This window comes from Pseudophryne corroboree, chromosome 8, assembly GCF_028390025.1.
Source record: "Pseudophryne corroboree isolate aPseCor3 chromosome 8, aPseCor3.hap2, whole genome shotgun sequence".
In the NCBI taxonomy this organism is placed as follows: domain Eukaryota; kingdom Metazoa; phylum Chordata; class Amphibia; order Anura; family Myobatrachidae; genus Pseudophryne; species Pseudophryne corroboree.
In genome coordinates, this window is record NC_086451.1 from 146,405,093 (window position 1) to 146,420,609 (window position 15,517).

At 45.5% G+C, this 15,517-nt stretch overlaps 1 protein-coding gene across 1 annotated transcript in view; it reads right to left on the reverse strand.

The window, feature by feature from the left end:
* Positions 1-11,828: 11,828 nt before the first annotated feature.
* The window catches only part of FAAH2 (fatty acid amide hydrolase 2), a 376,430-nt gene continuing 372,741 nt past the window's right edge, over positions 11,829-15,517 (reverse strand). Inside the window, exon 10 of the mRNA XM_063936990.1 lies at positions 11,829-12,507. Within this exon, the coding sequence (XP_063793060.1) occupies positions 12,332-12,507 (176 nt within the window). The 3' untranslated portion in view covers positions 11,829-12,331. The remainder of the gene's footprint in view (positions 12,508-15,517) is intronic.

Consider the following 15,517-nt stretch of genomic DNA (forward strand, 5'->3'; position numbering starts at 1 on the left):
CACTCCGTTAATTAACAAAGACGTTTTGGGCTGGGAATAGAAATACCTAATTAAATCAATAAAAATCGGGTCAAATCCTCGTCTTTCCAGTATCGCAAACAAATGTGGCCAAGCCACAGAATCAAAAGCTTTGTTAGTATCCAAACTGAGTAACATGCTATTTGGTTTTGGTGTTTGTGTTCCCGCTACAACTGCCGCTATGGCCAATCTTATTGCCCTTACCGAATGTCGCCCCCTAACAAATCCAGTCTGATGTGTGGTCAGCAAATCCGGCAAGATCGCCTGCAGTCTGTTGGCCATAATTTTAGCCAATAGCTTTAAATCGGTGTTTAGGAGAGAGATTGGCCTGTAGGAATCCATCATCAAAGGATCCTTATCAGGTTTTAGAATAAGGGAATAAGGGATGTATAAGCGTCAGTGAATGATGGGAATTAGGTTTATCCTTCAGTATTTTGTTAAACAGAGCCAATAATGCGGGCAATATTTCAGTTTCCAATATCTTATAGTACATGCCAGAAAATCCATCTGGACCAGGAGATTTGTGAGGCAATAGCCCCTTAATAACCACTCTCAACTCCTCCTCCGTGATATCCCCAACCAATCTATCTCTCTGTTCTTGTGTTAATTTGGGTAGCTTAGCTAAAGACAACAGGCGATCCTGTCGATCCCTCGATACTGGAACTTCTTGGTACAAGGATGTGTAGTAACTGTGGAAATGATTAAGAATATCATGAGTATTAACACAAGGTGTGTTGGCATAGGGGGCTCTTATGGCTGTAATGAAGGATCACTTTTTATAAGGCTTGGACATGAGAGCCAGCAACCTGCCTGATTTATTTCCCTATTTAAAGTACATTTGTTTGGAATAATCCAAACTAGACCTAGCTTGTGCGACCAAAAAAGCTTCAAGAGCCTTTCTGGATTGCAAATAGGCGGCCATAGCGGAGTCAGAGTGATTCCTTTGGTATTGTCTAAAGGCTAGCGACACTGTCTTCTGTAAGTTAGTATATTGTATATTTCCGTCTGGCAACATACTGCATAATGTGGCCCCGCATGACCACCTTCGACGCTTCCCAGAATAAGACCATGTCATCCCAACTGTCTATATTGTAATCTTGGTAATTTGTCCAAGACGTCGTTAAATAATTTTTAAAATCCTCAGATTTTGACAAATAGTCCGGGAAGCGCCAAAGGCGAGCAGCAGCCACCACCGCCCGATGCCATAAATCCAAAGATATTGGGGGCGTGATCTGAAATCAAAATGTCATATATCTCAGCCTGTTTCACCTGTACCATGAAAGAATTTGCTAGTAAAAAAAAGTCTATCCTAGATAGCGACTGATGTGCTAGTGAGAGGTGAGTACAAGTATGCTCACCATCGTGTAAGAGTCTCCAGGGATCACTAACTTGAAGAGTCATTTTAAGAGCCTGTATGTGATACCAAGAATAAGGAAGGGCCCGGTTTGTTGGCGGAGATTTATCCAACACAGGATTATCTACGGAGTTAAAATCACCCGCTATAACCAGATTATAAACGTGGCGTCTCGCCACCAATTGTGTCAGTTTAGCCAAAAAACGGTCCGGGGAAACATTCGGGGCATACAAATTTAGTAAAGTGTACTTGTTACCCTCGATGTCAATATCTAGTAGTAAAAAACGTCCTTCTGGATCTACCACGCGATCCAAGATGTCATATTGTAAACCTCTACGAAAAACAATGGCCACTCCCCTGGACTTATTTCTATAAGAGGCTGTAATGCATTCCCCGATCCAGCGTGCCCTAAGGGACGAGTCCTCCCCCTGTACCCAATGGCTTTCCTGCAAAAGAGCAATGTCGGGTCTCAGCCTCCGCAAATGTGTTATTACTTTCTTCCGCTTTACCAGAGTATTCAGACCAGCGACATTCCAGGAGACCAGATTACAGTGAGGGGGGGGGTCACAGAGCTATCATGGGGTTGTGTGGATGCAGACATAGATTGAGGCAAACTCAGAGTGACATACCTGTCTTATGGGATCGGACTCACAAATTAAACAGCCGTGCATAGATTTCTTAATAAAACAATGTGTACGTGGATACAAGTGTGGTAAAAAAGAATAGAAATAACAAGTATCCACATTAGCAAATGAGCATAAGAACAGTAGTAGGAACTCAAGGAAAACTATCATGAGAGTGTGTTTCTCAATTATCTCTTTGGAATCAAGTGATGAGCTCATCCCATCTAATTGTCTTGAGGACCCCAATAATAACATTTGGGGGGCTCCGATTAGTTGTTAGAATACTATTACTCCTCTAACTACGTGTAACAAAAACCGACAAGGGCAAAGAGCCATAAACTGATTATACAAAAGACCATCTGTTTACCAGTGGTCCATACTGTTGTGCCACTGCCAAAGCAAACACAGCCCAGAGCACGATATGTCAACAGCCTATCACACCACCCTAGAGCGCTGTCAAAGCCACTAAGGGATCAATGGACAACCTCCGCCATACACATTCAAGAAATAATTAAATGTACGGCACAATTAGCGGCCATCGTCCATCACCCTCAATATCTGCGTGATGAAAAATCATTCATCAAATCGCTCCGGGGAGTGGGCTTGTTCTCTACTCAAATGATCTTTGGCCTGTTTCGGATCTGTAAAATACACCGGACGACCGTTTTCCATTATCCGCAACTTTGCCAGATGCATCCATTCTGCTCCACCAGCATCCTGCAAACCTCGGAAAATTCCTTTCTCTTTTGTGACACTAAAACAGAGAAATCCTGAAAAATCTAGATCTTCTGTCCGTCCACAACGAGAGATTGGGCATTGCGATAGGCTGTCAACATTTTTTCCTTGGCCCTAAAGTCCAGAAACTTAGCTATGGCAGGCCGAGGCCTAGCCGACCTCTCCTGTCTTTCGGGCCCAAGTCTATGTGCCCTTTCGATCTGGGGGATAGCATCTGCAGCATGGATCCTGAGCACCTGTGGGATACGTACACTAATATACTCAATCAGTTGTGGGCCCCGTATGGACTCCGGGATGCCTATGAAACGGAGATTACTTCTCATATCCCTGTTTTCTAATTCGTCCAATTTGGCCACCAGTGGCTGAATAGTGTGATCTCTCTGATCAACAGAAGCCTGTAATTAAATAATCGAGTCCTCATTGTCACTAAGATGCTGTTCTAACGAGACTATCCTGGATGTATTTGAGTCAATTTTCGCTAGCAAAGTCTCCAACCTAGTGTGGAGATCCTCAAATTTTTTATCTAACAAGGGCATCAGTAGTTGAATCGTCACTTTGGCATTATCCTCAGATGTAGGTATTATAGGTAGCTGAGAAGGTGCTGCCCGGGATTCCCCAGTCGCATTTCTCAACGATTGTCTTGCAGGAGAAGACGGGGTGGCCGGGGCCGTAGATTTATTTTTGATTCTAACCATATTAGAATCAGAATGGGTGACGGGGTGATCAGGTGCTGCGTGTTTCTCTAAGTATTTGTCCATACCCCAATGCGGACCACGTTAAAGAAACAATGGTCGCACCCAATATGTAATTGTTGACAGAAAATAATCAAACCTATCGCAACCGTCGCCCGGCGGGTGACAGATGGCAAGATTGGCTCTTAAACCCTCAAATCCTAATCTCTACATGTTTAAAGTATCCCTACCAGGAATATGAAAAACTATCTCCTAATAGAAAGACGTTTGATAGAAACTCAAGTCTGGCGGGAATGGATACTGTAAGGTGGATTAACAGTGCAGTAATATTAAGGGGGTAACCCCGGTAGAGAGCAATCTAGAAAATGAACTAGCCAAATGTATTGGTCAACATAAGACAATATAGTCTAACAGAAGGACGTATGTCTGCTATCATCAAAAAAAAAAAAAATGAATAAGCCCTCAGCTTAGTAATAAGAGTTGGTGTAATAAAGCAATCCACCACAGGGTGGCTCCAGAGACCACCTATGTACAAAAGCCTGATATAAAAATACACTTTTGCATGAAATGAAAACTGTCTCAGACTGCCAAAAAAAAAAAAAAAAAAAAAAAGAGACACAAAAACCACAGTGCAGGCTAATGTGATGGCAGTGGGTAAACCATTAAACAGTATATGTGTAGTAGTCACGTAGATCTAGCCTAAAGTCCACCAGCAACGAGAGCGTCTCACTGCTTCAGGCTAGTAGGTAGGTAAGCAGCTCAGAGCCTCCCCACTGTGACCCCACTTCCCAACCAAACACCCAAACAATCGGAGTGCAGTCCAGAGTGTCTCTAGTTCGGCAGTGAGAGTGCCATGTAAGTGTAGGCTTCCAGGCAAATAAGCAGCACAGTCTCCCCCCAGTAACCCCCACCCCACACCTGCTGGAAGGTTTCAAGATAGCCCGATCCGGGCTACTCACGCTGCGGAGTCCGGGAAAAGATCTACCGTCCCCGTTTAGTCAACCCGGGGCAACCCCCCAGTCACCTTAGCGCAGAGGTCTTGAGCAGCCCTTCCTTCACCTCATCTCCGTGTACACACACTGTAATGCCTAAGTGACCCCTCACCACAATAACGTAACAGTAGACTCCGTGGGTCACAGGCAGGGCCGGAGGGCCCCCAGTATCAGCAGATCACACCCTCCTGTAATCACGGTTTAATCCGGGCCAAAGCCACTAGCAGATAGGGTTCCTTCGCCGTGGTTGTCTCAGATGAAGCAATGGGGGCAGATTCCTTGACCCTCTGAAAGTTACGCAGGTACTGGCCAAATCGACTACAGCCGTCCCACAATCAGCCAGGATCAGTTTTCAGGATATGTAGGAAATTTGTGTAGTTAAAGGTGACTGCCCAACGAGTAGAGCTCAAGGGATAGTGAGAATGAGGGATTGTTAGCAGAGTGCTATATATAGCTTTATAGTAGGGGAATCTCTGAGCAGCCAGTGTCCAACTCAGGAAAAGTCACCAAGGGGGCCACAGCAGTACCTGGTAAAGGCTATTTCAAGCCCACAACAGAGGCAGCAGCCAGCATCCAGTCAGTACACACCCGCAGCGAGCAGGATCTCCCAGGCAGCGGCAGAGAGCCCCCCCCGCCTTTACCAACAGCGAAGGTCCCGTGGAACAGAACGGAGCACGCAGGCACAGCGTCCCCACTCACCGCGGCACGTCTCCCACCCTGATCGGGGCAACTAGCTCCTGCAGCAGATCGTCTCACGTTCGCAGGTCCCCCTCTCCACCAGGTAACCCCACCACGGTAGGTCAGTAGTGCGCGTGGGGGGCACCACCGCCGCAACAGGCTCCCACCGTCCGCAGACACGGAACAACTTCAGCTGGAGTTGTACCCCACTGCGGGTCCCCGACAACCCAATGCAGGCAGCAATGCTCCGAACTACAGCGGGGAATGTCTGTCACCACGCCGTCCCACAAGGCAGATCCGGTCCACACGCGGCAGGTCAGAGCAGGGGCCGATGAAATCAAGTTAAGCAGCGAGCCCAGAGGTCCCGTAATAGTTTTCGCGCCACTGCACGGCGGTCATTCAGGCCATCATCATATATGGCTGGACTCCGGTGGATATTAGGTCCACAGAGGCAAACGTACCCTCAAAATGATCCGTAGCTTCCCAGGAGCACAATCTCATATAATCTGAGACCCCAATCCTGCAGAATAAGGGTGAGACGTTTTCTTCTAGCCTCTGCTAGGACATGCATTAAAAAGCGGCCATGCTGGATGCCCCGCCCACCGGAAGTGCCCTTGATTGATTTTTAACTAGTATGAGTCGCTGGTACTCATAGACTGCATATTGAAACTAAAGGCACAACGAAGGTAAGCCCTACAAATTTGTACAATTTTTAGGGATGGGTTCAGGGTGCGGGCCCCCTGGGATGGGGAGGATGGGTTGGCTTGGGGTGGCACGCTATGACATTTAATTTAGCACTTTTTAACACTGAATCTTTTTATTTTTTTTTTTTTTTTTACTAATACAACCCTTTTTTTTTTCATTTTCTCTTTCATCCACCAGGGAACACTGGAAGCTTACGCTGGGGATAGAGACTTGGTTGCTTTGAGATGGCACATATTAATTTATAAAAGTGTGTGGCTCCTCCACCACTAGTCCCCCTCGCCCCCATTAGAAAAATGTGCCAAGGGAGAAAGGCACACTGGAGCTTGCGCCAGTAATTCTTTTAGTTATTTTTCTTTTATTTTCAGTGACTTCTGCAGCTTTCTAACAAAGACAAGGTTACCAGGGCTCCACAAAAGCCTCTGCAAAACCTTTCCTAAAGCTGCTAACGGCTCTTACACAGGAGCAGCACCTAATCTGTGCATACCGCTCCCCCCAGACCTTTTATGCCGCTTGCGGCGCTCTATGAACACCCGGTGGTCTTGGCAGGAGAAGGGTGCATTCAGGAGGAGTGGAGGAGACACACTCAGGACGGCTCCGCTCCTTCGCTAGTCTTCCATGTAGGCGCGAGAGCCTTCCGTCTGTTTATGCAGCAGTGGTCCCGGCGGTCAGAGCGGGAGTAGTGGCACTGCTCCTGAGAACAATTCAGAGCTCTGCATCGTACCTAACTGTAAAGGGTGTACATATTATACTACTCAGCAAGGGGCAGTGCTTCACACTGGTGCCAAGCACAGCGTGCAGACAGTACTGTGCAGCACAGGTTTTTTACACAGGCTGTTTGCAGAGTGCATAGGACAGCATACAGCCTCATTATCTCCCCTCCATGCAGGCTGAGCACAGGTGAAAGTCTGCAAACTAATAGGATCAAGACAGCAGAAACAGAACCAATACAGCTTCTTATACAAAGCTGAGGTGTCAAGTCTCCTACCAACTGTGAACATCCCTCACTCTGAAGGTCGTGAGTATGCTGGGGTTTTGGGCTGTTTGGCGGAGACGGGGAATTCGGGTTGGGTTGTGTGATCCCTCCCTCTTCCATATAATTTTCCAATCTCTGTTTTCTAAGAACTATAACACCTTTCACGTGTGTCTGTGTGTACTGATTACCTGTGAGTGTATTCTAAAGCATGACAAGCAGGTCAAGCACAAAGGCTTCTCAGAAGCTCTTTTCCTGTACTCATTGCAACTCTAAATTTGCTCTTTCAAATTCACACGGTAACTTGGGTTGGAATCCGGTGTACCTAGGTCCGACATGAGGGTCATTGCTGAACACATACAGTATGTGAATCAGCAGGCTACTTAGCTACGGCCGCCAAAGACATCAGTCTAATTAGTTATAGAATTTTTGCCTCTGCGCTTTCAGCACGGCGTACTTTGTGGCTTCGATCTTGGCATTCGGATACTGAATCTAAAAAGTCAGATGAAACACTCCCATTTACAGGTGATATTTTGTTTGGACCGGATTTGGACAAATGGATTTCTCAACCTACTGGGGGCAAATACACATTTTTACCATCTGCACCTCCGCCTGCCAGGCGCCCCTATACGGATCCTAATCCTCAGTTCTTTCAACTTCAACAGTCTTTTTGTGGGAGAGGTAGAGGGTTTTCCTCCCAGATCAGAGGTCGTCCACACACAGCTGTGCGTCGTACAGAGACCAAGGCGAACGAAAAACAAGTGGCATGATGGGTTACCACCCCACCTGGGGGCTCCACAGGTGGGTGCACATCAACTGACATTCCATCGGGTTTGGACACACTCTTCGGATCCTTAGATTCACCGTTTGGTGTTGTCAGGGTACAGAATAGATTTCTCAGTTTTCCCTCCAGACGATTCTTTACAACAGGACTTCCACCGTCCCCAGACAAGGCAGCTAGACTACAGACGGCCATTCAATCCCTTCTCGTATCATGGGTATTGATACCAGTCCCATTACATCAGAGGGGTCGAGGATTCTACTCCAACCTCTTCATGGTTCCCAAACTGGACAGATCTGTCAGACCGATTCTAAACTTGAAGGCCTTAAACGAGTACCTGACGTTTTAGCGTTTCAAGATGGAGTCCATTCAATCTGTAACAGCGAACCAGAGGAGTATCTGATCGCAGATATAAAGGATGCGTACCTGCACATACCCATTTGGGAGCCGCATCAGGCTTATCTGCGGTTTGCCATTTTGCAGGAACATTATCAGTTTCGAGCACTGCTGTTCGGATTATCATCGGCACCCTGAATCTTCACCAAAGTCAGGTCTGTCATGATCGCCCATCTACGGTCTTTGGGTGTAACCATTGTTCCTTATTTGGATGACTTGTTAATCAAGGCTCCAATGAGGGAGACTCTTCTGGAGCATGCATTGTTGACATACCAGACTCTAATATGTCATGGATGGATCATCAACTTCTACAAATCTCAGCTGCCCCCGACTCAGCGGCTTCATTTTCTGGGGTTGATTCTCGACGCAAACAGAGAGTCATCCTACCAATGGACAAAGCTCAGGACATCCATCTGATGGTCCAGTTGGTCTTACAACCGAAATGGGTATCGTTACACCTTTGTATCCGACTGTTAGGGAAGATGGTTGTGGCCTTCAAAGCACTGCAACTGGGCCGTTACCATTCCAACTGAATTTTTTGGCTCAATGGTCGGGCTCTCATCTCCAACTACATTGATGGGTCCACTTATCTCCTCGAACAAGACTATCCCTTCTCTTGTGGGTCCAAATCAACAACCTGGTGGCGGAACGTCATTTCAGAATTTGGAATTGGACTATTCTGACGACAGATGTGAGTCTCCGAGGTTGGGGTGCAGTGGTCCTGGAATATCACTTTCAGAGAAGGTGGTCGACCCAGGAAAACCGGTTACCCATAAATGTTCTCGAACTCAGGGAAATCTATAACGCGCTGACGGTAGCTTACCAATGTCTTCGGACTCGTCCTGTTCGTGTACAATCCGACAATGCAACGAATGTTGCGTACATCAACAGACAAGGTGGAACCCACAGTCACTTGGCGATGCGGGAGGCTTCTCGGATTTTGAAATGGTCAGAGACAAATTGTGTGATTCTGTCCGCCGTGTTCATCCCAGGAGTAGACAACTGGGAAGCAGATTATCTCAGTCGCCAGGACATACAACCAGAGTCTCGTTCAAAGGTGGAGATGTCCTCAAATCGACCTCATGGCGTCACAGGTGAATCATCAACTACCAACGTATGTGTCTAGAACAAGAGATCGAGCAGCAGAAGCAGTGGATGCCTTGGAATTTGAATCTGGGGTACCTGTTTCCACCCACTGCGCTTCTTCCTCGCGTTCTAAAATGCATAAAACGAGTCAGTCGGGGTCATTCTGGTAGCACCAGACTGGCCTTGGAGAAGCTGGTTCTCGGATCTTCAACTCCTTCTGGCAGATGACAAACCTTCTACGACAGGGTCCATTTCTCCACCCCAACTTGACGCAGCTGCGTTTGACGGGGTGGCTGTTGAAACTGCTTTCCTAAGACATAGGGGTATTCCAGATTCCATCATCCTTACCATGTTATGGGCCGGGAAACCAGTTACGGCGGCTCATTATCACCGCATCTGCTGCTCTTATGTTTCCTGGTGTCAGAGTCGACAAATACCTTCCAAATCTTTTCAACTATCCAGATTGCTTTTTCTTCAACACGGATTAGACGCATGTCTCCGTATAGGTTCCTTAAAGGTCCAGATTTCTGCTATTTCCATTTTTTTTTACAATGTCGTCTAGCCGTTCTACTGGGTGTGCAGACGTTTCTCCAAGGAGCACTCAGACTTCAGCCTCCTTTTGTTCCGCCGACAGCACCATGGGATCTAACCTTAGTGTTGTCCTTCCTTCAGTCATCCACGTTTGAACCATTGGAAGAGGTGGACATTCGGTTTCTCACCTGGAAACTTTAAAAAAAAAAATTTTTTTATTGGCACTGGTGTCTGCTCGCCGCATATCCAAACTGGGTGCACTATCGTGCAAACCTCCATACCTTGTATTCCATGAGGACAGAGCTGAACTTCTTACTAAGGCTGCTTTCTTGCCGAAGGTTGTGTCAGCTTTTCACATAAATCAACCAATTGTAGTGCCAGCTTTTCGAGAGGGTTCTGGACATTCCTCTACTCTGGATGTGGTATGAGCCTTGCGCATTTATGTCGCTAGAATGGCTATCTTACGGAAAAAAGGACACGCTCTTCATGTTGTATAACGCTTTCCGCAGGGGCTGGCCAGCTTCCAAGCAGACCTTAACTAGATGGATTCGCTTAACCATCCGTCAGGCATATGTCAGCAGAGACCTACAGCCTCCATCTTCTATTGTAGTGCACTTCACCAGATCGGTGGGTACGTCTTGGGCGGCACATAGGGGTGCTTCTACCCTACAACTTTGCCAGGTGGCCACATGGTCTTAGTCTCATACCTTTTATTAAGTTTTATCGGTTTGACATGTTTGCAGCTTTGGCTTCTCATTTTGGCCAATTAGTTCTGCAGGATCCTCAGCGCTCTCCCACCCAGGGGGTAAATTTTGGGACGTCCCTAGCATAAGCTTCAGTGTCCCCTAGTGGATGAAAGAGAAAATGGGATTTTGGTACCTACCGGTCAGATTCCACGGGGGACACTGGATGCCCTCCACAGCTCTATCACCTGCTTCTTGTAGATAGTTTTTGGCGTTTGACCTGTTTGTCTGTTCTGAATGTGTGTTCTCCTAGTTCATCTTTTCTATGTTCCATCTCCTCTCGGTCTTCATTTATCTAAATGGGGGATGATGGGGGCTAGAGGGGGAGGAGCCACACATTTTTATAAATTAATATGTGCCATCTCCCAGCAACCAAGTCTTTATCCCCAGCTTAAGCTTCCAGTGTCCCCTGTGGAATCAGAGAAAAGGATTTACCGGTAGGTACCAAAATCCCATTTTTTTCTCCCAACACCTTCCACCTCTGTAACACTTTTTAATACATAGTGAGTGTTAAGAAAGCAACAAAAAGCTAACACCTTAGTTGCCCTGGGGTGACTGGCTCTCGCATTCCGGGTTCAAACTTTGTGTTAGGGATGCACCAGAGACAAGGTCACCTAGACGCTGGTTAGTGGGCTAATTTTTTTTTCCTAAATAGTACTCCAAAAACCTTGAATTTGCAATGTTAGATTGCAGATGCAGGTATTGCTATGATTCTGGTGAGTCTGTCATTTTTTTTTTTTTAAAGCGTGTTTTATTCCTTATAAAAAACTGAGACTCGCCAGGATCTTTCTGAAATATGCAACTCGCAGGCTATTACATTTACCTTCTCATGTTTTCTCATATCCCTTTGACAGTTTATGCAACTTCAAACCTTTGCCGCCTACCTTCGCCTTACCTAATTTGCAATCCACAACCTTACACAGCTAAGAATGTATGTGTATTTTTAACTGTATCACTGTAGAGCATTTTAAAGTGACTGATAAAAATAGGGGTTTTATTTATTTATTTACTAAGTGGAAAGTTTTTATAGCTCACTTGATGGTTCTGCTAACTTTGTTGTGCTGATTCTGAATAGGATACCGGTTTTGCTAGATTGGTTCTGATTTTTGAGACACACCGACGAGAAACAAGAAAGACACAAAAGACAGCACGAACCGTTCAAATGGCAACTGTGCTTATACAATGGGGAACACCTAGAATGTTGACGTGTCTCACCTTCTAGAATGTTCCAGTAGATTCCCATATGCACGTATTATGGCTGAATGACCTATTAATTGAAGGCACTGGGCCAATTTGAAAAAAAAAAAAACTATCATTTTTAAATTCAGGAACCTCAAAATATCATACATTTGTTCAAATATCCTTGTCAACTAAACAATTTGGACTTTATCGGTTACTTGGTTTTATAGAAATCTCACTGTTTGATCATATTGTAATTTTCCCTTTATGGACAATTTGTGGTGTCATTTTAATAAAAGATGATAATAATACAAATGGACTTATGAAAGAAACAGACAAAAGCAATTTGGTATTTTTCTTCCTCATTAAAGTATTGCATTTATTTCTTAAACAGGATGCCTTATAACAACATTGTTGTATACCGCATGATGGCAGGATCAACCATGAAAAGGTAAACAGATTTGAGCAGCCTCCATGATTCTTGCTCCCATCCTGTGTAATATTGCATTATAAGAAAACCTTGAAAAACAAGTATCCCCCACCTACATTATGTTTCTAACTTTGCACAACACCAGCCGTGTCAAGGTATTGTTGGCCCAGAGTTACTGTAGTTGTTTCATTGTCATGGTGTCTTTCAGTTTTTTTCTTTCGGACAGCACTGCCAATGAAAGTCTGCTATTTATAGAGTTTGCAGAACACAAGCAAATTAAATTAGTTTCAATGACTTTCCTATCACAGAATATAAAACAAAATTAGTTATTTTTAGTGTGTGATTTACAATGCCTATGGACTGGCAACATTCAAATGTCCTTACATGAGAACACTTTTGAACTGTCATGAGGGAGACATCAGTCACTTCCTGGTGGTTTCCATCCTCCGAAAGCCTTTTCTAAGTGCTGAGCAAGTGCCAAAGTCAGGTGGTCATTATACTGAGAAGAGACTATTTGTATCCCCAAGGGCAATCCAGCCTTAGAAAGCCCCAATGGGCACTGAGTGACCGGAAGTCCTAAAACATTAAAAATAGCTGTGGAGGAGAAAAGATGGAGAAAAAGTGTGAGAGCCATTTCCAACTGTCTGTTATATCTAGAATAATATAGCAGTAAGGGCAAATGACCAACAGTTAGAGTCTCTAGTGAACAGGGTCCTACAGTATTAAACAAGTTTGATTAGACAATGAGGGTTATTTACTGCCACTGCCCTTACTGTACAGTATATTAGTGTAGATACTATATGCACCTTTGTGAAAGATTACTAATAAATAGGATAACCTTGACTATATTACATCTGTAGTATTTTCGATATTAAGCTATTTGAAACATGCTAAATAAAAACTGCCATGCTCTACATCTGCCAGCAACAATACATGCATTGTTAACATGATATTCTTGTTTAAATAAATTGATTTCCAATTGGCCCTCAATATTTTCACGGTCTCTCCGCCTTACTTGCTTTTGTATCTTAACCCACATATCCCTCTCCCAATTATAACTAGATATTTGCATCAGAACAGGGTGTGGTACACTGGAACTGCAGGGGTTAACAAATACTGAGACAACAGCCATTCAGCCCGATCAGTAAAAGGGGGTTTCTGGTTTCATCCAGTTTCCTTCTCATGCAGGCTGAGAGGGCAGGAAGTGAGATGAACAAAGGGCAGATGAGCAGTGTAATGGACTGAGATGGAGGACACAGGCTAGTGTCCAGGAGGAAAGCCAGTGCTGGGACCATGGGACAGGGGAAAGTGGGTTCCACAGTCCCTGGCATTATGAAGAGAAGAGCAGCGTGTGGGTGTTGCTATGAAGAAAGGGAGAGCCCATATCTGCAGTGTAATACGGGAGCCTGCAGCTTCAGTGAGAGAGAGAGAGACCACAGTGTAAGAGCATCAGTATGCAGAGTCCAGTGAAAGGAACCGAGGGGGATCCCAACCTTTAGCATTACCCTAGAAGAATGACGCCAGGTGTGAGTCTCGGGAGAAGACGGATCTGGGTAAGTGGTTGTAAGCCACCTGGCACGCTTAAATGCCCCCCATCAACTACAGTCCTTGTTATATCTCGTTTAGATGTGAGAATATCCAGCGAAGAGGGGGGAAAACACACCGCAGAAAGTCCCAGTTTGCTGCTGTGGCACGATCGGTCTCAGGATATACTGGTATGTACTGATGCAATGAAGTGCTGTATCGGAGGAGGTATCCTAATGTGGTCTGATGTAACCAATACATTTAGTTTGCTGGATGAGAGGAGCAAGTTTCAAATGTTATCCCTGCTATTACCCTGTTTGTATTTTAAATAAACAGTTTATGCTGTTTTTGATGAGATGGCCGGATGTCCAATTCTTTCTGCGCTGCACTGGCACTTGTAGTCCACTACCATAACGCACATTTAATTAAACTCCTGAGTATTCAGGCGACCCACTGGTACCTGTGCCTCACCCACGACCAGATGGTGCAGAGTAATTGTGTGAAATATATTAACTGTGACAATGCAGGCATATTTGCCATACCCCCAGTACCGGGGCTTTAGAAAGAACCTTAGCCATGGACCTTACTAGGCCTTTTTCAGATAGGGTGATGGCTAGATGAGACTGTCTGGCACAGTAACAGGCAGCATATGCAATTATTTAAAGCAGGTTTGCTCACTATTGCGATGATCCAGAGTTGAACATACACCAACTTGCTTAGCATATCTTGTGTGAATTCACACTATGCATGCTCAGAAAAAGAGCCTAGGCAAAATGCGGCAATGCAGAGTCATACACAATTTGGGTGCACTGACAGTTACAACCGAAGAACTAGAACTGTGGTAGGAAGACATTTTCTCAAATATCAAAATTCAGAGACAACATGCACACACACAACTGTGGGCCATGCAACTAGTGCAAGGCAAGTGCAACTACACTGTGATGATGACGACTAGGAGCAAACCAGGCTCATATGCTACCCACACAGAGGTGGCTGCATATCAAGATGCATACAACACTACATATTTTGAGGGAAGGAGAGAGAGGAGGAGTGGCTGAGAGCAGTTAAGTGGTGAATGAAACAGGGTGATACTGTAGTAGGAAAATAGATATTTTGAGAGAGAAAGACCCCTGCAACCGGCTGAAAGATAACCCGAGAGAAACGGGTTGGAATCTGTTAAAAATACAGACTGAAAGCTAAGAGAGAGGCCAACTGTGAGAAGCGCCAAGTATGAGCTGAAGGAGAGATCTTCAGCTTAGCCAAACCCTGTTCTATTCTGCTGAACATCAGTGCAAAATCCTCTCTCCAGCACCGTCTCGCCATGTGTCTGCCACAAACAAACCATAGCCACTCGCTGGAGCATCCCCACCACACAGCATAAACCTGGTCCTCAGCAATAATGTGGCTTCTGCCATCACATATCTGTAATTGTTCCTCAAGAAGTTCAAATAGGCTGGCAAAGGCATCAGCATCTTTACTTCTATGAATATATTTACAGAGACTATAAGCTGGGTACAGACAGTGCCGGATTAAGAGAGGGGAGACTGGCCTACACACACTAGGGCCCCCCGCGTAGTGTGTTTTTTCACTCTGAGAAGTCTCCCTTCAGTGTACATTAACAGCAGCTGCCAATGAGCTCCTCCGTGCACAGGCAGTCTTGCGGGATCGTGAAGGGAAATCCCGCGAAACAGTGTCTGTGCTTCAGCGCACTGTCCCTGTTGCTGCTCCGCTCCAGGTGTCCAGGGTGTGTGTGTGTGTGGTGCAGATGAGGTGGGTGCTTTGCCAGCAATAGTGAGGGCCCTCCACAACCTCCGTTGCCCAGGGACCCCCACCTACCTTAATCTGGTCACAATTTCCCCTCATCCCCAGAACGAACTAAATAGTTCATACACACCTTGCAATCCTTCAAATTACTGAATGATATATCTTGCGTTGTTTTGTCATTATAAATATATCAGGTATTTCTGCAGCGGGGTACACTGTCTTCCACAGGGAATACATCGGGGGTGTAGAGCGGGATCTTGGATCCAGAGGCACCTTCAGTCAAAGCTTTGACTGTCCCAGGATGCATTGAGGCCTC